At 43.5% G+C, this 24,060-nt stretch overlaps 1 protein-coding gene across 1 annotated transcript; it reads right to left on the bottom strand.

The window, feature by feature from the left end:
* Positions 1–1,194: 1,194 nt before the first annotated feature.
* Positions 1,195–22,831, bottom strand: KDM4A (lysine demethylase 4A). The gene is made up of 22 exons (XM_086462878.1): positions 22,803–22,831; positions 22,330–22,482; positions 21,908–22,083; positions 20,690–20,804; positions 19,656–19,849; positions 18,190–18,239; positions 17,577–17,680; positions 16,427–16,564; positions 15,293–15,543; positions 14,319–14,509; positions 12,665–13,026; positions 11,097–11,217; positions 10,347–10,525; positions 7,925–8,129; positions 7,571–7,647; positions 6,766–6,821; positions 5,712–5,820; positions 4,777–4,965; positions 3,926–4,096; positions 3,313–3,432; positions 2,577–2,669; positions 1,195–1,527 (listed from the first exon to the last, which is right to left on the bottom strand). Exons 2-22 carry the CDS (start codon positions 22,465–22,467, stop codon positions 1,387–1,389), a joined length of 3,180 nt encoding a protein of 1,059 aa, XP_086319004.1. The 5' UTR covers positions 22,468–22,482; positions 22,803–22,831; the 3' UTR covers positions 1,195–1,386.
* Between the last annotated feature and the right edge of the window lie 1,229 nt (positions 22,832–24,060).

Genomic DNA, 24,060 nt, shown 5'->3' with positions numbered 1-24,060 from the left:
AGATCATCTAGTCCAACTCCCCCGCACCCCATCATTCCATGAAAAAAGAAGGTGGCCATCGGCTCCACAGCCTAACACCCCTTTCCTACAGAATGGGAAAGGAGTGTGTATTTACACAGTTCCTACTGTTGTGTGTTAATGCTTAAATTACAAGGAGCAAGTTGGCACATCTTCCTAGTACACCTACTACCCAGCTTAACTCAGCTTCCTATTGCTGGGGTAGCAACATTCTCACCAACACAACTGAGATGTGCTCTACTAATACTCTATGAAAATGCTGCGGTAACCTTTGCCAGACAGCAACACAGCAGCACTCCTGCTTCAGAAGAGCATTACACAGCCTTTCAGTAATACGTACAGTTCAGTGCATGCTTTATCTGCCTCAGACCCATTAGCTGTTGTAAGCAAAAGCCTGCAGCCACACGGCAGACAGTGCTGCCATAGAAAAGGCACTGCACTGCTTCAGATACTGCTGTCCTGTCATCCCCAGTACTGTGATGCTTGGATTTCAAGAAGGGACAGCTAAGACTCTATCCCTTTCATCATTATTGCCTTAGAGAGGGTGGGGAGAAACTCAAAAGAAACTCTTTGGGAGCTGAATCTCAATTGGGAGCTGAATGCCTATTCTTGTTAGAAGGCTGCACTGTGCAGGGCTCCACAGATTTCATTGCTTCTGAAGCACATACTATTACAGTTAAACTTGTGATTAAGTAAGTGAAAACAAGTATCAGAACAAAATATTAAATGGAGGATTAGATAATTTCTCCTATGGTATTCAATTTCACATTTCACCTGTTCACACAAGCACCTCCTGTTTGCTTGGATCCGAACAGCCTACAGCTCAACCCTCAGGAGGTACTGAGAAACAAGAGACTGAAGCTGCTTGCAACAAAAAGATGGATATAAATATAAAAAGAGGTTCAATTTCAAGCACCAGTAATACTGACTGCTCAAGCCCAGGTGTGCTCACCAGGGAGACTCCCAAAAATCAGGAACATCATTCAATTAAAAGAATAGACCATACTATTCTGCAGCTGCCAAGATTCCTGGCTACAACTCCCAAAAAGAGTTTGCCACCTGTCAAAATTGTCTCTAATAAAAAAGCAAGACTGCTCGACGAGCTGAAAGCAACACCCCCAAGCTGCCTCATTTAGTAAGGACCCAACTTCAGACCAGGAGTCCGCAGGCATCGGCTTCAGCAAATGGGATCTGTTTTACTATCCAACAGCTGCCTTTCAGCTACTGCAGAGCATTAGCTTTTTAGCTTCCTTAAAAAAACAAAACAAAAAAACCCTGGATTCGAAGCATCCAAATATGGCCTGTTGTACTGGAGCGTTTAAATCCTTGGGGGAGGTGGGCATCTTCTTCCTCTGCCACAGGCAGTGCCTACTCCATGATGGCCCGGTACAATGCAGGTTCAATGTAATCCTCACGGTAGCGTGAATTGATCACTCTTTGTCTCTTCCTCTCTTGTCTGACCTCCTTCTCTGCAAAGATCTCCGTGAAGCGCATATCTGAAGCTACTGACTAAGAGAAAAAGCAGAATTAGTCACTAGAACACAGATCAAATCCCTGCCTCCACATCCTCCTAGTGCATGTAAGGAAGAATCAAGTCAGGACACTTGGAAACACTCAGCCTTCTTAAACTGACCAAACGCAAGAAGAAAAATATTTAAGAAATTTGATTTAAAAGTCTGGGGATAAGTTTAAGTGAACTGTAATCAGAGATCTAAAGAATCACAGGTTTCAGATTTAACTGAGCAACTAATTTAAGTTCGCAATCACTTTCTTAAAGGAATAAACACACTCATCTGTTCTAACTTTCCAGCAGTCTAGTGTATTTTGTGCCTTATGGAGCAGGCATGTTTAAACACCTGGTTACAGAATCCAGGTATGGTATGTTCATTCTTAAACCTCTAATATCCGCTGTGCCAGCCAACAGGTTCTGCATTACGGTGTGCACGATCATGCTGTAAAACAAGATACCCTAGCATACTGTCCACAGTTACGCTTTTTTGTAGCGGGAAGCATAAAGCAACAGAACAGAGACCCAAAGCAGCTGTGGGATCTCCATCCTTGGAGATAATCAACACTTGACTGGAGAGAGCCCTGAGCAACGCTGCCTGACATCAGTTACCCCTGCTTGGAACAGCTGTCTGGAGCAGAGACCTGCAGAGACCATTCCCACCTCAATTATTTTACAATTTTAAAAAACAGCCAGCTCTCTTGGTGCCACCTTAAGAACTTTGTGGAAGAAAGGGTTAGTGCAGAAATTCGGCCATTCTTTTGCAATGGGAACAGACAATGAAACTTAGGAATACAGGCATGAGAGGGTACTAACGTGCTGGCCCACGTGACTCTGTACTACCAACTCCAGTCTCTGCAGAAGGAGAATTAAAGCCTCTCCAGAGTGAGACAGAACTTTGCTTTTGTAGCTTGATCAACTACCAAGCTTTGCAACAACTGAAGAGAGGATCAGACTGTAATCTTTCGCTGCCATGCACTCACCTTGCTGTTCAAGGACAAATTAAGTTAAATGAGCTTCTTCAGTACAAGTCTAGACCCTGTTTACCTACCAGCCTTGACTTCACTCTCTTAGGAAGCTCCTCTTCAAGAGTATACACATCATCCCTTTTCACCATCAGCTGTGACCCATCTTCAAACTCCACCTAGAAGAAAAACAAACTTGTTCTGCCAGGAGTCTTAGAAGTTAGAACCCTCCCAGAGCTACCAAGAACTTGCCTTCTCCTCCCAGAGGCCTCTCAAGAAATAACCTTCTACTACTTGAATTTTATAAGATACATACGCAGGTATGCACACTGCAACGGACTTTAACCAAAACCTCACCAATCCCATAACCGTAGAAGTAGCCTAGCAAGTTTTGGGATATTCTTGTAACACCTGACAAGACAGTCTGGCTGGTCACTTTTATGACAGCCTAAACATCCATCCCCTTGGAAATGTGCCAGGCCTGATACACTCTCACTAAACAGAGAAATGCAAAACTAAACTTATTTTAAGTAGTTTAAGCTACAGGAACAGAGTCTACTTAAGAATTGCAGACCTGCAGTTTTTCAGAAGCTGACACTTTCAAGTAGGTATCCAGAGCCAGATATAAGTACAGCTGCAAGCAACCACTTTGCTCTTAACTCCAGCAACCGCTACCAGCACCTAGTATTGCTGACAACACTGAGTAACTTCTGCTGAAGCGTTTAATCATGACTCCCCTACAGCTCTGCTGGCTTTAAGAACAGCCCTGTTAACATAATCAGCTTGTTACAAATGACAACTTTTCAGACAACAATTCTGTACCTGGTACATCTGGATGGCATGTGATGCGACAAACTTGGCTCCATAAACTTGTCCATCTGTCCATCTGACCTGCACAACTTCCCCTTCAGCAGGGGGACCTAACTGAAGACAGTCTCGACTCTACAGCATAAAGGAGGAAGGTGAGAGAGACAAGGAGAAGGGTAAGCAGCTTCCTTATGTGAAGATTCAGCAAATCACTGGGGAGTCCATCCCAGTCACACTGCACACCACTCCAACAATTACTCCATTTTAAGGATGCAGAATTAGGCTAAGAGACATCCATGTCATCTGTATTTAAATCCCAACAGGAGGCCCAACTTCAAAGTACTTCATGCAGGAATGGTATGCAAGTATCAGCAGGTTTTCCTTCAGATCTACCACCGCTAAGCCGTCAAAAATTAGGGGCAGTCCCTGTTACACCTGTTCCTATGTGTCCTCAGTTAAGTCAGTCTCATGTAACACCCCTAAGGCCATCTTGCAGCACATCGCAGCCACCACTTGACCTAGGGTTGGAACAATTACCAAAACCCCTGGTGTGTCTGCTCTGCAGCAGCAACAATTGACTTGCATCATGTGCCCTCTACTGTGGTCAGACTCCCACTGCGTAACATACCACAATGTCCTCTGGATACAGGTTATCACTGAAGGAACCATCATCAAAGTTGACCTCGTAGAATGTCTCCTTTGCAAGGCTGACCACTTCACACTGATAAAAGCGACCGTTCTTGTGCTTGCTGATGACTATCTGTCCAGGTGACAGATCCTGGAGTGCAGCCTTAGCTCGCTGAGAAGAGGGGGGAAGAAAAAAAAAAAAAAAAAATCATCGCTTTTTACACAATGACTCAATAAAGGATGTGCTCAGGTATACTCATTCAGGTGAGTAACCCTACTCAAGACATGATCAGCAGCATTTTTAGAAAAGTTCTGCCTCTGGAATTTCAAATGCTTAAAGCCTAATCTGTTAGATGCTGCTGTCCTTAATTTACTTAGTAAATTAAGATCTCATTCTTCAGAGCAATGCAAGGCCTTTACAGTAAATATTGTCTAACAGATTGTTGTAGTTTTGATGGCTAAAAGGGATACACAGGAACTTTATGAACTAATCACTTAAACGTGAAATTCTATGACCACTCATGCAGCCTGATGCAGTCCCAGCACTGACTCCTGCATATTAAGTATCAAAGCACAAACTCCACTGTTATTCCTCGTTACAACAGCCACAGGAGTGATGCAAGGCCTCAGTCCTTCTGGGATGCAAACCAAATTACAATAAAGGACCTGGCTAAGATCACTCATATCAGCAGCAAGATTGAGATCAAAATCCAAGACGAATACCATTAGATTATACTGAACATCATGAGAAAGCCAAGCCTGCAATGAAGTTTTAAGACTCACACAGTCTAAAACTTTACAATCTCTCCAAGTTACTGCAGTTCAAATCCTGAGAATCACACACCTACTCACCTCTGCCTGAGATGGAATCTTATGCCTGAAGCAGGTAATGAAAACAACAAACGGCCAGTCATCGGGCTGCATCATGACTCCTGCTGCTTGAGCACAGCTGACATGGAAGGATGTGGGACACCGACCATGTGAGCACTGTACACAGCAACCTGCAATTCTCTTTCTTCGCTTCTTGCAGAAGATGCATTTCTGTGGACAGGAAACCAGAGGTTTCAACATGCACAAAGCATGCAACCCAAGGATGCTAGCAGCAGGAGATCTTGGATTAAATCAGCCTACAATGCTCCCAAGTCAACACAGCCTTTCAGCACTTGACTATTAAGTTACACAAAAGACAAGCAACAAGAGCAGAATAATGAGGAAAGACCACAGAAGTAACAGTTAAAATTCTATCACTACCACCAGTGACCCAATTACACTTGGGTCAGGCCTGATGGGCTGTTGTAAGAAAAAAAATGTTATCTGTAAGCACTAGCATATACAAAGCAGTTAAAATAATTTTCTGTTCAACACTGAGCTGTTAGAGTTAAGCACAGTTGCTTTCTTGCTGAAGACATTTACCCATTATACAAATGTCTCACACACCCTGAAGCATCGCACTGCTCAATAGCAGTCAATAAAGCAAGTTAAATACAAGGGATTAGAAAAATAACAAATGTCACCATTACACCACTGTATAAACGTCATTTGCCATGTACTGAAAACAGTGCCCCCCTTGCTGGTTCATGTAAATAAACGTGTACTGGAACAGGGAAAGGTTCAAAAAATGGCAAGAGGGACAACCACCATTTCCCATACAAGAACAGAGCAGATCAAACTGTTCAGTCTGGAGAGGAAACGACTTGGGTTTGAAGGCATAAGCAAAGTCTCCCACATTCTGAACAGACAGGAGAGACACTTTGAAACCCCATCAGTGAAGCACAGGTGATCCTTACAAGTCTGAAACGTTGTAGGGGAATTTTGCCAACATCTACAGGACTCCGCTCTGCAATGTTCACAAATTTTGCCTCCAGTACAGCTACAGCACACATCACATGAACCCACCTGTCAGGATAGAAGTAGGGAAAAAGAAAGTAATATGCATTAGGCTGACAGAGGATGCTTTGGAATTTAAGTAAATACAGTTCTGTAGAAGTTTGCCATATAAACCACGATAAACAGCCTTCGAAAACTAGCAGTGTGATCTTCCTCCCTACTGCTAGTAACAGGCCACATGCAGGGCAAAACCAAGACTTCTTCATACTTCCAATCTACTACTAACAGGCCCAACGGGAGAGCCATTTAGTGTGGCTTGTGCTGGTTGCACACCTGCATTATAAAAGCCCAACTGATAGGCTTATTCTTTCACAAATCTGACCCAAAGCAACTGCTCCATCACTACTAGATTACTTTTGAGACTGTGACCAAATGGTTGAGGCTCCATACGATGTCCACAAAATTTCTGGAGGCCAGGTTTCAGTTACTTCATGGTGCTACAAGTCTGTCCCACTGCTACTTTTCATCAAATAACTTCAGATTATCCACCACACCAATGGACACAGGACAGGTAGTTGTATGCAGTATATTTGCTGCAGAGGTACCCTGAATTTCAGTGTGTTGTGCTACTTAAAGTTATGGCTGTCCTCAGTCTCCATTGCCACCACACACTACATGGGGAAATCAAAAGCCTCTGTGAGAAGGTACTGAGACATGTTATCTCACCAGGAACCTTATTTTTACGTTGTACATTACATCTCTGCACTATAAAATGCAAAGCACTTAACAGCTGCTGTCAACAAAATGAGCGAGGCATTACCTGAAAAGATGATGACTGCTGCACGTGAACACAATGAACGCACGTTACCATAGCCCCCCCAGCAACACAAAGTGTGAAAGGTGTTATTGGTCACTCCATTACACCAAACGCAGACACTGGCTTTACTAGCTTGCCCTCAGCTACTTAAGAATCGAGCTTCTCCCTTAAGATGAAAAAAAATCTGTAACACTTACTTGTCATCATTGGCTCTCTGCAGTGCTCCTCCCCGTAATGAACACAAACAGCAGTCCTGGCACAAGGAAGAAAACATTAGCTGAAAGAGTGAAGTCCAGAGCAGTACACTTGCTTCAGAACTTCCTCCTCAAAATGCACATCCAGAGGAAGAAAATGGTTTCACTGTCAGAAGAGAACTAACTACCTTGTACAGATCATACCTTTAGCTCTCAAAAGCTTCTGCCCTTAGGGCCATAAATACAGACTCCAAGTCTGTTGAAGGCAAGCAGACCTACCACTGAAAACTTGTTCAACTTGTTTGTTACAGGTTCCTTTTACAGCCTATATCCTTTGAGAACGTGTAAAAGGATCTGGAACGAACATAAGCAAATACAGTTTGAAAGGCTGGCCTGTTCTGCTGATTTAGAATCTATATAGCTTTTTGAGGGAATCCCATTCTTCTTGCCTTCTTCACATGTGCATATCTCTCTAGTTACTAACAGAAGTTTTAAAAACTTCTTGTTTTAGAAATAGCAGCTAACAGAAATTAAGACAGACAAAGGAGCTATTCCCACATTCATGCAGAACATCTTCCCTACGACTCAAGTAAGCTCAGCCTTTTTGCACTAGTTAAAAGGATCCCATCGCTATGGCCTAAAAAGCGCCAAAATACAAGAGACCAGTTCCTAAACATTCTCTAAATTGCTTTCTTTTCACAGGAGAGAATTAAAAAAAAAAATTCCACACCACTATGGAAATGAATTTTGCAGTCAGGTTCCCAGATGTACCAGACTCCATTTGTGAGAAGCTTATGAGAAACTTTACCTCTTCTAAGGCATTTTCTGTACATCTGGAGCACATCCAGTCTTCAGTGGCCTTGTCAGGGGATACACCATAACAACCTAGAACAGACACACCTCAGTTAAGAGCTTACCTCAACTCAGACCCATTCCCCTAGGGCCAAGAAGTAAAGCAGGAATTGAAATCAATGAGCCTCAGGATGATGCTGTATATTTAAAGTTATCCATGCAGCCAATTCCGTATTTCAATGGCTAGCACTCAAGTATATACCATTCAGATTCAGTCTATTCATATATTAAACAGACTGGTAGAGGCTTGTGATGTACAGACTTACTACAGAGAACACCAGAGTTTAGGGTTAAGTCTAGATGCACTCACTTGCATGAACACAGACATGGCAGTTCTTGCAGGTGATGAGTACACTGGTTCCATCTTCCTCTAAGTAGGGCGTTGAAAGATTGAGGTCAGTGCTGCAGCCAGTTGTAGTAAAGCACATTTCAGGAATCAGGGGTTTGGTTCGGATCTTCCCATCCATGGCAGCTGGAGTTACTCCAGAGTTTTGACTGTTCCCTCCACACTCTGCCTATAAGGGAAAAGCAGGGAACTTAAATTTTACAAGTAAAACCATTTCGTATCATCTTTACTCGCCCTTATTCCATACATAAATCCAATTTAAAGAAAGAATGAAGGTGCTGAAAGACTGAAGAGTTAGTAGGTTAGGTGAAAATATAGTTAGTTTATAAAATCCTCAGCTACTGCAGCTACAGAATTAAATTATTTTCTACCCAAAAAGGCTAAACGTAAAGTCTGAACTGCAACCCTCTGATGAGCAACAAGATACACATCAAACTGCATCTCTTCTGACAGAAGAGATGTTATCACCTCTGCTGCATCCCCTCATCCTCTAATACAGAGTATTGTAACACTGCTATCCAACATTGTGATCATAACCCTCCCATACTGAGGCAAGATAAAGGTACACAAATAGATACCTACTGCAATCCCCATTGTTTTTTCCTAGTGTAGTTCTGAACAAGCCTAATGGTCTTTGAAACTAATTTATTCCTGGGAAATAAGCAAACTAAAAATGCAGTTTCCCAGTTAACGCTCAAGAGACTTGCAGGCTAATCTTTTGTAATTTATTAATCTAAACCAATGTCAAACCAAGCAGCAATTACAGGTAAAGTTTACAGAGGTATGCTTCCATTCAACTCACCCTTCTTAACAGCTAAATAGAAATTAATCTCTCTCTGAAGAAATGTTTCAAACCATCTTTTGTACCTCACAGGCCACTACAAGAACAGCTTCCCTATTCTTTTAAAAATATTATTAGCGGAAATTGCAGTAGCAGAATAAAGCTCACTGTCCCTCCTACAATGCATCAAAAGGTAAGAAAAAAAGTCCAGGGAAGAATCACAGTTGGAAGGAAACTGACATGCTTTCAACAAGTCTTACTTATTCGGATTCCGTAAGACTAATTTATACTAAACATTAAACATAAAGCAAAAGACTAAAAAACTGAGGGAAATCTGTAACAAAACTGAAGAAAATGCGACTTTTTCCAAGCAGCTACTTTTCTTCTTCACAAAGGAAAAGTGAGTATTTGTCTGGCATCTTGTGCCAATTTTTTATTTGAATGGGTAAGTGAAGTGAGTTCCCAGTCTTGCTATAGACTTTCTGAAGTTGGAACAAAGACCCTAACCACTGCTCAAATCTTGGAAGAGTTTCTGCTTCACTGCCTGGTGTAGACAAATTTGAAAACCTAGAGCGAGAGTTTTCCGCTTAGCATTTAGAACTCAAAAAGGAAGCTAACAGAACTTAAATTGTTCTCAAATTGTTAAACTTTATCACTGTCGGCATAGTGAAATCCCCATACACTATGCAGCTTCTATGTAGAATTTCCAGTCCTAACAAAAACCTACTCTTGGACAGAAATAGCAAGATAGAACAGAAACTATCATCTATGACTTTCATGGAAATCAGGAACTATATGCAATATAAACCCTCAACAACAATGCGAGATCATTATTTCCCAAAATGTGGTGAACACGTTTCTAGTGCCACCGTAATCATACAGCAATCTCAAATCAAATACACTTAGCATATGGGAAGAGATAACCTATCCTTAAGTTGCAGGTCCAACGTGCAATCAGACAACTATACAAGCTACCTTAAAATAACACAGGCACAGAAATAAATAAATAAATAAATAAAAAATCAGCACAGGACTCCTGCCCAAGCATCTAGTCAACATGACAAAGGGGTTCTGCAACCCATCCCAAGATATGCATTGCTACATCCAAATTTTGTTAAAGCACATTTTTCACAAGAAAAGACAGATTTTCTATCTATGCCATTCATAAACACAACCCTAAATCCTTTTAATTAAACGGCTTTCTTCCTTGCCAGCTCTCCAAAGACCATGTGCTGTGAGTGGACTTAAAAGTGTTTTTTAAAAAAAGTGTAGAAGTGAAAGTGTCAGTCTGGAAAAGAGAAATTGGATTTTATAGTCGGCTCCAGCAACGTTCAAGCTCCATTCTGCGGTTCGAGCAAAAGCCACAGAACACAAAACTTCTGCTGAACAGCTAAGCGAGGCCCTGGGAACCCCCAGGCACTCCATCACAGGTGTGGTGAGGTTCACCCAGTTGTGCTCTCCTGGAACAATTCCTTGGGGAGACTGCAACACAGATCAGCTTTTGTTAACTGGCAGTATGCAAAATGACATTTTAAAAACTATGCATCACAGCGGCAACCTATTCAGTTATGCCTACAGTAACATTAACAGACTTGGTCTACATACCTGATAGGTCTGGAAGAGCATACAAACAGCACAGTAAGGAGACTGCTGAGCCATGGTCCGATTGTATTCTTTCTCAGCCTCAAAATTTGGTGGCCGATTCTGCCACAGCTGGCTAAGTGGCTTGGCCCATGCTTCTGTCTCCTCAGCCTCTTCTTCAGGAGTTAGTTGCTCTGATGCCTCTGCGATAAGAGATCACTAACTCAGTGATTATGTGTCCTTGCAAATGAAACTAAATAAGGCAAGAAGTTATGAATGGAGAGGAAAGAAAGACTGCTGGAAATCAAACTGACAGAAGTGTGATGGGAACCAGTAACTCAGTCTCCCTTTTAAGAGGCTTCTACTAATCAAGAAACCGTGCAGACACAGGATAGGCTTATTGCATAAGAACAGCACCATCAAGACTAAGGCTGTCAGCCAAAGAATCTAGTGTTGGTTGGTTTGTTTGTTTTTTAAATCATGAATATTTACATCAATTACTGCAATGCTCCAAGGCAGATGCAACTATGCAACAGTCTCTGATACTGCTTTTTCTTTCAGAGTTGTGACTTTCCAAAGAATGAAACAGGAAAGAAAGAAGACATCATTCAAGAGAAAAATGTAACGACACAAGCACAGAAAAAAACATCTAGGATGGAGAGGTGTCACTTGCTGACTCTTGTTTATTGCCAGCTACTTAACAGAATACCCCACACTGTCCACAGAAGCTAAGCCCCTCTCTACAGTTTTCCAAAGAGCACAAGGCTTACTTACCATCATCACTAACGCAGTCTTTAACCAAAAGCGGGTGATGACGTGGGAGCTTGCTCAATGGCTGGCGACGCCCCTTGGACTTCTTACTCTCCTTCATTGATCTTAGGTACTCCTTTGCTACCTGGACAAGGATCAACAATTCAGCAGTCAATTAGCACATGTCCTTTTGACATTATTTTTAAAGGAATTTATTCTGAACTTAAAGAAACTTACACAAAATACACACATGCTTCCACGATTTTATTTCTAACAAACTAACTTCAGCTCTAAACTAGCTGGTTTTGGAAGAACTGCTTAGAGCACTTTTGCTAGGGAAAACCAGATACAGCTGTACCAGCTCTACTGAGCCATTAGAACAGAGACTTTTCACCGGTCCCAGTGTAGCTTTTCAGGCAAGGATGTTTATATGCAAATCATGTAAAAGACAGAAACAAAAGACAGACAAGTTGAATGGTTCAACTTAGAAGAGCCATGATAAGAAGTCTCATGCAATCTGGAGAAATCCTCAGTTCGTGTATCAACTTAAAAATTTCAAATTTAAAAGTAGTTTAAAAAAATACATTACGGCATTCATTTGTACCTCAAACTAACAGGCTTATTTTAAATGAAAGAAACTTTCATCCTCTCTGCTCATTACCTGAACTGATGTCTTTCCAGACAGATTGAGACTACAACAATAGTTACTTCCTCTTCCCTTAGCCTTATGCAAAAACATGTGACACACTGACAAAATCACTACTAACCTGACAAGAAAGGCAATAAAGGCAACGATTTTAACAGCCCAGGAAGCCTCTCAGTAGGTAAGAACAACCCTCTCCCACCTTTTTTTTAATCTGTTATTCCATTAAGAGCAGAAGGAATCTTCAACTAAATGCATCTTGCATCTTTTTAAACCTCGTCTTTTCATAAAAGAAGCCAGAAGAGAGCACAACAATTGTTATCTCTGATCTCCTACATAAAGTTGGATACAAGACTTCGAATAAACAGGAATGCTTTTATTGAAATGTAAATTAGCATTCCCACTCACCATCTGATAGAAAATTTGTTTCAATACACACCATACTGGGGAAAACTATGTATACCTATTCAAAATGTCACCTTTTCCCTGTATGGAGTATGCAAGGGAGACATCAGCATCAGCAACAGAATTTCTTTAGTTTAAATACCCATGAGAACTCTTTCTCAGTTTCAGCTTAATCATCAACAGATTTGCCCATTTGCTGTTCTGTTTCTCTAATTCCTGAGTTTTGAAGACATAATCATTATTGGCCTCCCACTCTCTGAACACAGATTTAGAGGGAAACAAAGTAAATTAAAAGACACCACCAGGTAAGATTTTCTACCCTTTCTCTTAAAGTACTTATATAGTTTAGACGAGTTCTCAAAACAAGGGGTCTCTTAATTCTTGTTTGTTTAGCAAAACCCATAGGTATTAATAAACACATTAAACTGCTATGCAAACACCAACAGAACGAAAATGTGATCTGTGCAGATAAGAAATTCTGTCACAGCAAATCCATGACCATGTAATACAGCCCTTAAGCTTTCAGGACTCTTGCCATTCATACCTCTGCCAATTCTTGCTCGTTCATACCGGCGGTGGCACTGGCTTTCTTTCCTGAAGTCTGTTCATTGTCAGATCTGCTGGCATCCCCTTTAGCATAGCTATGGACTGTAAGCACCCCAGCCGGCCCAGGAAGGGTTCGTTTTGCCAACAGATCAGTTGATTCAGAGTCTGAAGAACCAGAATTTGCAGGTGAGCTGGACTGAACACTGGATGTTGCACTCTGCTTTGAGGTTGACAACACTGAAGTGGAATTTGAAGCATGTGAAATGGAGAGATCCAACGCAGCTGCTTCTTGTTCTTCCTCTTCTTCCTCCTCAAGCTTCACCAATTTCAGTTCTTCAAATTTGTCTGAGTCCACACAATCTAGAAGAAAGGATATACTGACTTTTTCTAAAAGTCTAGGCAGCAGAGAGAACATTTGTCCAAAGATTTGCACACAGCCAAACAGGAAAGCAAACTTCTACACACAAAAAAGTGACATTAAGTCATGTAAAGAGTAGATTACTAATTCAAACACCTATAAAATCATGGGTGGCTTAGAGAGAAAGAGAATAAAAGCATTGTCTCTTTGCATCTTCCAGTACAAGAACTAGTATATCAATAGTGTATATCAAACAAAACCAGCAGACAGTAAATCCAAAATAAATAGAGATGATCCTTTACACAGTGTAGCTGAACAACCCAACTCCTGGCCACCTGATGCTGCAAGTAAGACGTTACAAGGTTCATGGAGACTTAAAAGCAAAATACAAACCGACAAACCAATAGAAGATTATTAAATACAGGCTGCAGAGGGCTGGAAAACAGAATATAGAGGGAGGTATCAGATATGTTTGCCCTGTTCTTATAGTGTTCCATAAGCCCCTTGCTCCTCCCTTAAGAGCAAGGATAACCGACCCATCGCAAGCCACATTAATTATCAATTTTCCTCCAGCCTACTTACTACAAAATCACAAATAAAACATCTATACAGCATACCAGACCACACTACCAGGAAGTGTGCATGTGTTTTACTAAGCAATTTCTACAAACAGGTTACATTACACTACAGGGATATAGAGGACCTTAGGCTACTGAGGCATCCAATATACTTCTGTTTGCAGGCAGGTAAAATAAAAAGAGCAAAAATAAAAAGCTAGAAACACCAGCTTTTTAAGCAAGTCCCAAGCAATACTTCCTGTTCTCTTTAATTCAGCTGAAAGGCAACATCCCCATGACCTACCTGGTCAGTCATTCATTGAAGCAGCTACAGGATGGCTGCCTACACCTTAGCCCTCCCCCAGCATTCTTCTATATAATTCTCACTGGGGAGTTATCTACAGATGGGCCACAAAAACTAACAGTTCAAGCTGTTATTTTATTTCCTCAATCCAGTGGCGGATGTGTCAGACAAATTTAACTAAAGGGCACAACCTAAGATTTTTCTAGATGCATTCTTCGGTCTTGTAAAAATTAATCTCAAGTCTCACAACAGTAAATTTTTTAAGTGCTTGCCATTGCTCTGACAAACTAATGTCTGCTTTTTTTGGACATGAGAACATCCTACCAACTAGCATCATATGAAAGAGTGCCCCAGATTCAGTTCTAGCAGCTTCTTTCCCTGAAGAGTAATACCCTGTCCTGTCATACCAGGATAAAGGTTGACACACAGTTACCTGGAAGCTTGAGCCTTTGTTCACCTTGCTGCACAAGTTCATTTGTAGGTCTCTCACAAGGCTCTGCCATATCCACTTCATACTGCGTGGAGCTCAGGTCCTCCTTGGGGAAGGCCTCACTCTCACTCACCTCCTGAGGCACTTCCAGGCAGACCCTGTGCCTTTTTGTTCCTATACGATGCTTGGGGATGCTGCAGGAGACAAATCCGTATGTCAGGTTACCAAACACGTAAGCGTGTTGAATTTCGGTTTGGATGCACAAAATGCAGCCTGGTTTGGATCAGTGTTTTACAAGACAGCATCTGGCAAGCCAAACAGTTTCCAAATTATTCTGAAGTGTTTTCTTTGCCTTTACAGAAGCAGAGTCAGTAATCCTTAAGGACGACTCCTCAGCATCTGTTAATCATGTATTAGGCAGCTATGTTCTAGCCAGGCATTCTTTACTTTAAATAAAAAAAAACCCCAACAAACAAAATCCAAAACAAACCAAAACAACAACAAAAACACCACAAAAGACAGCTTTAGGAATAGTAGCTGACACTGGCTGAAAAATATTTAATTGCTAAAAAGTTAGAGGATTAGCCTGTCCGCTTTCAGCAACCAGGAACTAACCGCACACCAATGTCACTCACAGCTTGCAGCACTGGTAGTACCAGAATTTGCCAGCAAGTACTGTCCCATGACCCCAATACACCCCCCATTTTGCTTCTGGCCTCCCAGTGTATGCTGCACACTTCCAATCCAGGCTTTGGAACTCTGTCCACTTTCCAATCTGGTGCATTTCCAGTCTACCACAAACCATCATCAATGTGGACTCAAACAGTAAAAAAAATGAAGAGCAAATGCTATTCCCAAGAAAACAGATTATTGGTAACTAACTGCTGCTGTTTTATCAGAATGGCAAATATTCAATTGCAGCTGGGTCTGATTTCTAACAATCCAACAGAAAAGCAGAGGACTATACAAAGCACTACCTTTTTATCTCATCCCCGTCCACTTCCTCTTTACACATCTCTCCTGTTTCCATGGCCTCAGCACACTGTTTCCCATTCTTGACCTTTTGCATGAGATCCCCTTTAAGGAACTCTGCAGCCTCTGGGGTTGGAAGAGCATGATCAATGACAGTCACATCCTTCCCGGCTTTCCAAAGCTTGTAACGATCTGGCTGGTACTTCCTCACAAACACATCCATTGAGATCTTCACCATGTCCTTCCGACACGAGCACTGAAGTCACAGAAAATATTCAAGTAAGGCACATACTCAACAATTCTACTCTGCATTTCTGTATTACTTCGCTTTCAGGAGCGTAACTAAAGAAAAAAAAATCCCAGTTATGCATAACAGCATCAGAACTCTCAACTCTTTCCCAGGAAACCAAAAGGGCATACACTAAGTTACCAAAAACTGGGCAGAAAAGCCAGCAAAAATGATGAAACAGAAAACCAAATGTTACCGCAATAACTAAGTAAGAAAGCTCACCAGCCTATTTACAGAGTTGCTGGTAGAAGCTGACTGTTTTAAAATGAGCTCACACAAAAACGGCTAGCAAAGCGAGAGACTATAATGAGGAAGTCAGAGCCATAAAAATTCTGGGCCTATCCAAAGCAGTAGGGGTTCCCCTCATCTGGGCATGGTTACAACTACTTCTGAAAATATAACCCATGTTTGTAAGGCACCTCTACAGGGATATAACACTATCCAGTTTAAAGGCTCAGCTAAGATACTTATTTTGATAAGTGACTTAACTTACCAAAGTCATACTTCCAGGCTAGACAGTCAATAAAGTGGTTAAAACATCAGACAATACTGATGAGTCCTGACCACCAAGCATACCCTTCCATCTCTGGAAAGACAATCAGTCCTCTGCTTTTCTTTGAAGTCTCACTTGATCTACACAATGCTAATGAACATGTTATATGCTATCCATAGTTGAAACAAGGACATGAAACAGGAGGCTGACGGGATACTGTTACCATACCAGAAAGTAACATTACATCTTAAATGGACAAAGCACTGAATTCACTCCCTTAGAATAAACATTGGGCGTTTAATGAGCAGCAGAGCATTAGGTTATTTGTACGCAGCAGGATGGCAACAGACCACTTACCAGTACAGACTGCTTCCCATACTCGATCCACCGCAGAGTAGCAAAGTTGGTAGATTCAGCACAGTTAAAGCCGTGATTAAAGCCAGCATGATAGCTATAAGGAAAGGTTATCATGAACTCTCCAGCTTCCTGTGTCACCTAGAAGACAGAGGAGACAGCACATTGTTATTCACAACTTAAGTCTACTTGGCAGGTCTGAATGAAAGGAGTTCCTGTACCCCTCATGCAGCGTATCTGAAACCCCCACCCACACAGGTGGAGGCTGGAGTTACTTGCTGCAATGGATAGACTTGATACTTACCTTCACAATTCTCCTACTTATGCCAACACAACGCAACTGGACAAAACAGCACAGAAGCGGTCATACATATGAACTACTCTGTGACAAGCTCTGTGGAGGTCATAAAGGTACTTATCTGTATCAGCTACAGGTTTGGCTGAACAGTACCTAACACCAAGTAAAATCTCTGTCCACACACAATTTGTATATTTACTACTGTTTTCTTTTGCTGTTCATATTCAAGTACAACTCTCAGTCAGCCTTCTGCTGCTGCTCTTTGAGATTTCCCCACTAACAAAGGATCATGACAACAAAACCCTTCAGCTGCCCACACAGATGTGACAGTACTTCTGAATAAGGACTTAAAGACTAGATCTTCAAGGTGGGGGGGGTGGGGGGGTGGGGCTGTGGCAGGTTATCACCTGAAAAAATAAAGAAGTTAAGTTATTAATGAAATAAAAAAATTATTAGGGAACAAGATGTATTTTCTACTGAGGAGGCAGATCGCAACAAATGAAATTAGCAGGGGACAAAGTCTGAAACAAAAAAAGAACAATCTCTCTTCACTCAATACACAGCTAAGCATTGAAGTTGATCTAACACAGAATGCTGCATATAGTTTTAAGTTAGAAAAAACACCACAGAAGACAGAGCCTTTGTTTTTAATAGTCTTTGATGGATTTTTCTGTCTCAAACTCCTTCAGGCCCCAACTGCTAGATAAACGGAGGCACAGTGGGAAAGGATTGCCTTCTAGCCACCCTGTTCCTGTTTTCCTCTCTAATCATTTGCTATTGGCAGCTGTTAGAGGCGAAACAGTGCTGCATGAACCTCTTGACTGAGCTGGTATCTACATGATTACTTTTCTACACCTTATCAAATGGAATGCCATATTTCTTCAGAATTGATGGAGATATAAGGGTCATCTTGTGACGGAGGAAGGCTTCACAGCTTTGGGCACTTCCTGGAAAGAAACCTGTTCAAAATAAAGGCAAGGAGAGATGTTACTGTTGTGCTGTGACCTAAATTAATTTTTCAGTAATTTTCAGTAAAAGTTACTGTTTAAACAGTATTTTTCCCTAGGCCTACAAGTATGGACCTCCTTATATGAAGAGTGGTAGCTTGCGTTCTGAAGAAAAAGGACAACACCTGGAGATTTATCTTTAACAGATGCCAGTTTGAAACAGCGTAAGAAAGACTGCATGTAGAAGGATCTTCCCTCAGCTATAACAAGCTTCCAGTTCTAATAATCAATAGTTAAGGATTTTCTCATTTCTGCATTATTTGTAATACGACACTTCTCTTGTGTGTATACTATAAACAAAAACGCAGAAGTAATATATTCTAAAAGGCAAATTATCTGTTTGGTCACACCAGCCTGTGCCTATGAATGTCACAGGCATGTGGTACTCTAAATGAGCTGAAACCCATTGCAGCTGTCCATCCCATCTTCCGCAAAAGGCAGGACATGAATTGCCTGATTACCTTTTGCAAGTCTCTCCAGTCGCTTCCCATGCTCTGGAGGGATAGAGTACCTGCAGTCATAAGAACAAGTCTGTTAAGTTCAAGTGACATGACAAAATCTCAAAGTTTGACTGGAAATCATAAACAGGCATCAAGGTATGACTTAAAAAAAATTGTCCATCTCTACCCTATCTCTTTCACAGTTCAATGACATAAAGCTAAAAATCTTTATCAAGGACTTTTACCTCTCTATCCCAAGAAAAATTAAAAGCCAAAAGCTGATTATGTCCTCCACTGACTTTCACTTAAGCAGCCAAGGAAGTAAAAAATCTCATGTATTTAATTAGCACAGCAATACATGAATTCCAAGAAGAAAGGGAAGAGCACTTTCTGACCTGTCCCAGTTCACAGCTGTGCAATTATTAGTGCAAGAAGGAACACGGAGCAAGAGAGAGAACGGAATAATCTTTCAGCTGCTCAGACCAAGATGGGACTAATTCAGGCACAATGCCACATCCTTAACATGTGCACAACTTGCAGCGTGCTCTTTAGTGCTACATCTCTCTCTGTAGGCACTTTTTTATGGGTGCCACAAAACTCCCAGTTGGTTTAACCACAGTAAATAAAACGACCTACTTCGTTTGCGTGTGCTCTGGAACAGATTGCTATATTCTTGATAGAGCTCCTTGTTAAATAAATCTGACTAAGGTATCAAAGTTAAATTCTTCCACGTACTACTGTAAAAGAAGCAATGGCCAAAAGGTTTATCTGACTGAACTATTCTGTTTTGTGTTCCCATGCTATTGCCACTGCATGGGGTTATTCATTGGTCACATGGCGCTGGCTATTATTTTTTACTTCAAAGTTGTATTAAAAGACAGCCAAAAATGCTAGTTTCCAACAGAAGTGCCATGGAAACAATTGTTGAAGTTGCTTGAGAAATGTATTTGTGAACAGAAGGGAATGATTCACTCTTAAAATGCAACCCAGGCTACAGAAAAATTCGGGAGCCTCCCTAAAAACAATCATGAAAGCTCAGACACTGGATCCACCAGCCTGCTTTTAGATGTATGATAAACAGCTACATTTCAAAGTCTGTTAAAAATTGCCTGTTCCCCTAGTGCCTGCATGACAACAGCCATATTACCTCTGGACGGTCATTTTAGAGCCTCAGGAAATCATAAACAAGTTTTCCAAGTTCTGGCCCTACCACAGCAGCATGTGCACCCTATATTGCAATTCTGAAGAACTCTTTTATATCAGGACAGCAAATGGATTTTCTAGAAGGTAACCAAACAAATGCTGAGAACACACAGTGCTTTACAGTTCCTTACAGGTTTCTAGTGTTCTTGCCATCAGATACAACTTCAGTGCAAGATCAGAAGGATGGTAAGTCCTTTAGTCAACTCTCGTAACTTCACGACTTTGACTCCAGTATTTTATGGTATTGTTTTTCTACATCCATAAGTTTTCCTAGAGAATCTTACCATGACTTGGGCTCCCCAAAATGCAAGTAATTAATACTGTAGAGATCCATGTCCTCGGTATGCCAAGCGAAGGAAGTTTTCCACATACCAAAATATAGGTAAGGAGTATTCACTCCTTCAATGGTTATGCCGCTTTCATTCTCCACAATATCCAGGATCGTGTTCAACCTGCCAATATTCCACGCATCTACATGCTGTAAAACACAAGTCTCATGTTAAACAAGCATTACGAAGAACAGAACTGCACAACTAAGGCAATAGTTGCAAAAGCTATCAGATACTTGTGAAACTGCACATCAAGGCAAACCATCTATGGGCACAGCTCAAACCACTAGCCAGTTCACCTAAAACAAGTTTCACATGGTGTTAGTTTACACACTGACTGCTTACTAGCCACGTTTATGGAGGCAAAAAAAGTTATCAACCAACATAATGATTAGGAAGGAGACATAATCATGAAGCTACAGACTTCACAGAGCAGAAAACAATAGCGTGAGCTTGAACTGACATCTGAACCCTCTTGAACAGATTTTCATGCCAAATATCCTTTAAGGGTAAATCATCATAATTAGCAGGCTAGCAAGTAGAATGCATACCCTTTTCTAATCTTTATCATCATAACACATGATGGCTACAGAGTGGTCCCACAAAAATACATACACTAGTGGATACCAAAGCAGCACGTGTTCACTGATCAACACCTACAACTCTCGTACACCTTTCAGGACAAAGCAGTATAAAAGCAACACTTATGCCACAGTGGCTTTTGCTTTCTTCAAGTAAACTGTATTACACTGAAGTGCTAACAGAGGTCCCTTAGAATGTTACCTCTATTAGCCTTCTTTAACCGTCTGGGTTAAATGGAGAGTACATTATAAACCTATGGTTTATTGTGTTCCTGACTATTCCAGAAGGTGGAACTCTGCGAAGACTCTAACTCCTTCTGAAAGTTAAGAGTCAAATGCTACGTTAGTATTTATGGAATGCAATATACAGTGGTAACCGTTAACTGAAAACCAAAACAGTTTTCTTACTTTGTCATAAAGCGTGCCATTAACATCAGCACCATAGATGGGGGCATTGAATGTAAGGTTCTTCCAGTATTTTCGTTCAAGGTCTTCAAAGTCTGTGTAGCGGGGTGTGCAGTACCTGAAAAAACAAGAAGACTAATGTCTTTGCAGTTTGATACTTGACGAGTCTAAACCAACGTTGTCCACCACTGCAAGAATCAAAAGCTACAATAAAAATACCTAATGCATGTTATCAGCCAGACCCCTAACTCCCAAAACAGCAATGGGAGCAGCCACAGCTCTGTTCCTGTGAGACTTGGGAACAGATGATCAAGAAAATTACTTTCCCCATTTCAGTTTACTTTCATTTTGGCTTTGTGCACTTCTCTCAGGTCAAAACAATTTCACTTTCTAGTTGTCACTACTTAGTGAGGAAGGATGTAGTCAAAACCAGAAATGATACAAAGAAAAACTTGGAAAAAAAAGCAAACCAAAATGAAACCAAAGTTTCCTGCCACTGTAAAAACAACAAACATTTCCAGACTCACCTGCCATTAAACTGGTCAAGTACGCTCAGTTTACCTACAAACTACCTGCTCTTGATGTCCATTCCCTGCTGACTATACACTGGCCTCTTTGTGCAGCACCGGGGGATCAAACTTACACTCTTAACACCTATTTAATGTGTGTGTGTATACACATATACACACACATACACTCCAGACAATTACATTCATAGCATAAAAGAGTAATTTTCATTAAACTATTCTATTAAAGAAACAGAATTCTAAGATATCTGATGTGTACTGCTCTTGCAAGATAAACAACCTTCAGTGGACTGACTGCCACTGGCAATTCCAATCCTATTTCTAAATAGTTATTTCAAAGGCCACTTGGCTTAAACTGCTTTTAAGTGATCTTTTCTCTGTCTCCTTTTTCATGTCAAGAACATTCCTTTGTCTACAGTTCAGTAAATATTTCGACGGTCTAGCTACTGGGGACAAACATATAGGAGTCCACACCAAAAACAAAAAGTTCTGTCGACATTAAATATCCTCTTGCCAGACGACACAAGTGACAAAGGTCCCCATCCACAAGCCAGTTTTACAAGCACACCTCATCGGCTCAGGGCGTTAGGTTCATGCCTCCGACCAGCACCAGTCTGGAGTGAGGACCTGGCACCGGGGAATTCATGCCACAGGAACTCCTGCAGCAGCTGCCCACGCGGAGACGCGGACGTACTTGTCGCTGTTGGCGATTCTCCGAAACTCGCGGACCGTCATGGCCTTCTTCTGGATGTTGTACTGCGTGAAGAGGCCGGACTGCCCCGTCACCACCTGCTGGATGGGCGCTGGGATGACGAGCTCGTCGATGTCATCGTAGCACCGCCGCGGCTTCCACTCCTTCGGAGGGACTATCTGCGGGAAGCAAAATGCGGCCATTCACCGCCGAGCACGCCGGGCCGGCCCCCGTCGGGGAAAGCCTCACAACTTGCGGAAGCCGGGCTGAAAACCCCGGCCGGGGCACGCCCGCCCCACCGGCACTGCGGGGTAAACAAAGGGCGGAGGCGGTCCGGCCTCGCTCGGCAGACGAGGGCCGAGCCCGAGGCGCGGCCCGGGGCCAGGCGGTGCAGCCTCCACCCAGGAGGGAGAAGGGGGTCGCACCTTGGCCAGTCCGGCGCGGTGGGCGCCCTGCGACTCCACGTAGGCGATGTACCGGCTGAAGTCTCGGAACTGCTCCAGGGTGGGGCGGAAGGTCATGATCCGCGCGCTCGGGTTGAGACTCTCCAGCTCCGAGGCCATGTTGCCGGGCCGACCCTGCACGGAGGAGGAGGAGGGAGATAGGGGGGATGGTGGGTCACCCCGCGCACCCCTCCCCCACGCCGCCCCGCCCTGCCGCTCCGGGCGGGCTCTGTCGCGCGCGCATGCCCCTCCCTCTCCGCCCGCCGGCCAATCGCCTCGGGGTCCGCACCAGCCCTGCCTCCCCATTGGCGGAGGGCGCCTGCCCGTCAGGACCACGGCTCTCTTTCCTCCTCACGGCGGAGAACGCCACCGATTCACGCCCCTTCCCCCCCTCCCCGGCCGGGGCGAGCCCGTTCCGACGCGGAGGGGTCCGAGTCCCCGCCCGGCGTGCTCACGTCAGCAGAGCGTTCCTCTTCTTCGCCGCTTCCGCCCTGCCACTGCACCAACGCCCGGCTGCCGTATCCTTCCACACCACGCGCCCAATGAGTCCAGCAGGCCGCCGACCCCACCGCGGCCTCTCCCCACCGTCCGAGCCCCGCCCCGCCAACCCGCCCCGCCCCCTTCGTCTCCACTACCCGCCCCGCCTCCGCCGTCACAGCCAATCGCCGCCTGTTCCCCCTTCACAGCCAATAGGAATTCGGCGGCCTGCCGGGGAGGGCCAGCGAATCAGGAGGCCGGAAGCAGGGCGGTTGCTAGGCGGACGGGCCGAGGGTCGGGCTGGGCCGGCAGGCAGTCGCTAGGGGGTGGTTGCTATGGAGGCCCAGGCCTACTCGAGGCTCCTGGGGAGGCCAGGCCGGGCCGAGCCGGCGGCAGCCTGGGCTCCCACGGCGGTCCCGGCGGGCCGGCCCACCCGTGCCCCGCCCGCACCCCACCTCCGGGTCTCCAGGAACACCCGCCGACGGTGGGCAGCGCGACTGAACGGCCTCACAACGGCCCAGCGCAGGACCGGGACCCGCGCGGAGCCCGGGCCTGTTTTCAGGGTAGAGGCCGGGATGGACTGGTCGAGCGAGGACAGGAGCCTCCCCCGTCCGCGCAGCAGCCGTTCGCTGTCAGACACGGAAGGCTGCAGTGTGCGTTCCCGGTGCAGGGTCCCAGGGCCTGCCCCAAGCGGCCGGCGAAGGAGCCGGTACAGCCTGGTCGTGCAGGCGCGCTCTGCGCGGAATCGGAAGTGCTGGGTATTAACTGTGTTACATGCGTGCTCTGGTGAGCTAATGGCACTGAATGGTGACACACAATAGCTATGTGCCAATTCAACCTATTAACCAAGCTAATTATACTCCTACGGTTTCTGTGTGTGTAAACAAAGCCAAAGCAGAGTTTGATACTATGCAAACGTCGGTCAGAAATGCAACCTGGGGCTGGACTGGCTCCAGGCCTGGCCCATGTGAGTGAGTTTTGCTGGCACAGACCTGTCAGTTAGAAACGTAGAAAAGTGCCCCCACAGCCCACGTACATTGTCGATAATCCACCACTGTTGTGTTGAGGATTGGGAGCTGCCAGTACATCTTTAGCAGCAAATGATTTCAAGTGTGGACATGGCTGAATGCTTGACAGAGCCTGTCTAGGGCTACTGATCTCCTCCAGGCTAGGACTGGCTGCGATTTTCACAGATTGTGTTGTGCTAAACACTTCTTAAATGTGTAAGTGCCAATA

The sequence above is a fragment of the Leptosomus discolor genome, chromosome 3 (assembly GCF_034619465.1).
Source record: "Leptosomus discolor isolate bLepDis1 chromosome 3, bLepDis1.hap2, whole genome shotgun sequence".
Classification (NCBI taxonomy): domain Eukaryota; kingdom Metazoa; phylum Chordata; class Aves; order Leptosomiformes; family Leptosomidae; genus Leptosomus; species Leptosomus discolor.
The sequence above is the reverse complement of the archived record's forward strand: the minus strand, read 5'-3'. Positions and strand labels throughout refer to the sequence as shown.

Bases quoted from the DNA above. Each gene is read 5' to 3' on its own strand.
- KDM4A (XM_086462878.1), bottom strand. From the start codon at position 22,467: ATGGCCTCGGAGCTGGAGAGTCTCAACCCGAGCGCGCGGATCATGACC. The intron at 20,805-21,907 runs GTACGTCCGCGT...TTGTTTTTTCAG, and splicing joins AGAATCGCCAACAGCGACAA to GTACTGCACACCCCGCTACA. The intron at 13,027-14,318 runs GTAACTGTGTGT...CCTTTCTTCTAG, and splicing joins ACAAAGGCTCAAGCTTCCAG to ATTGTGTGGACTCAGACAAA.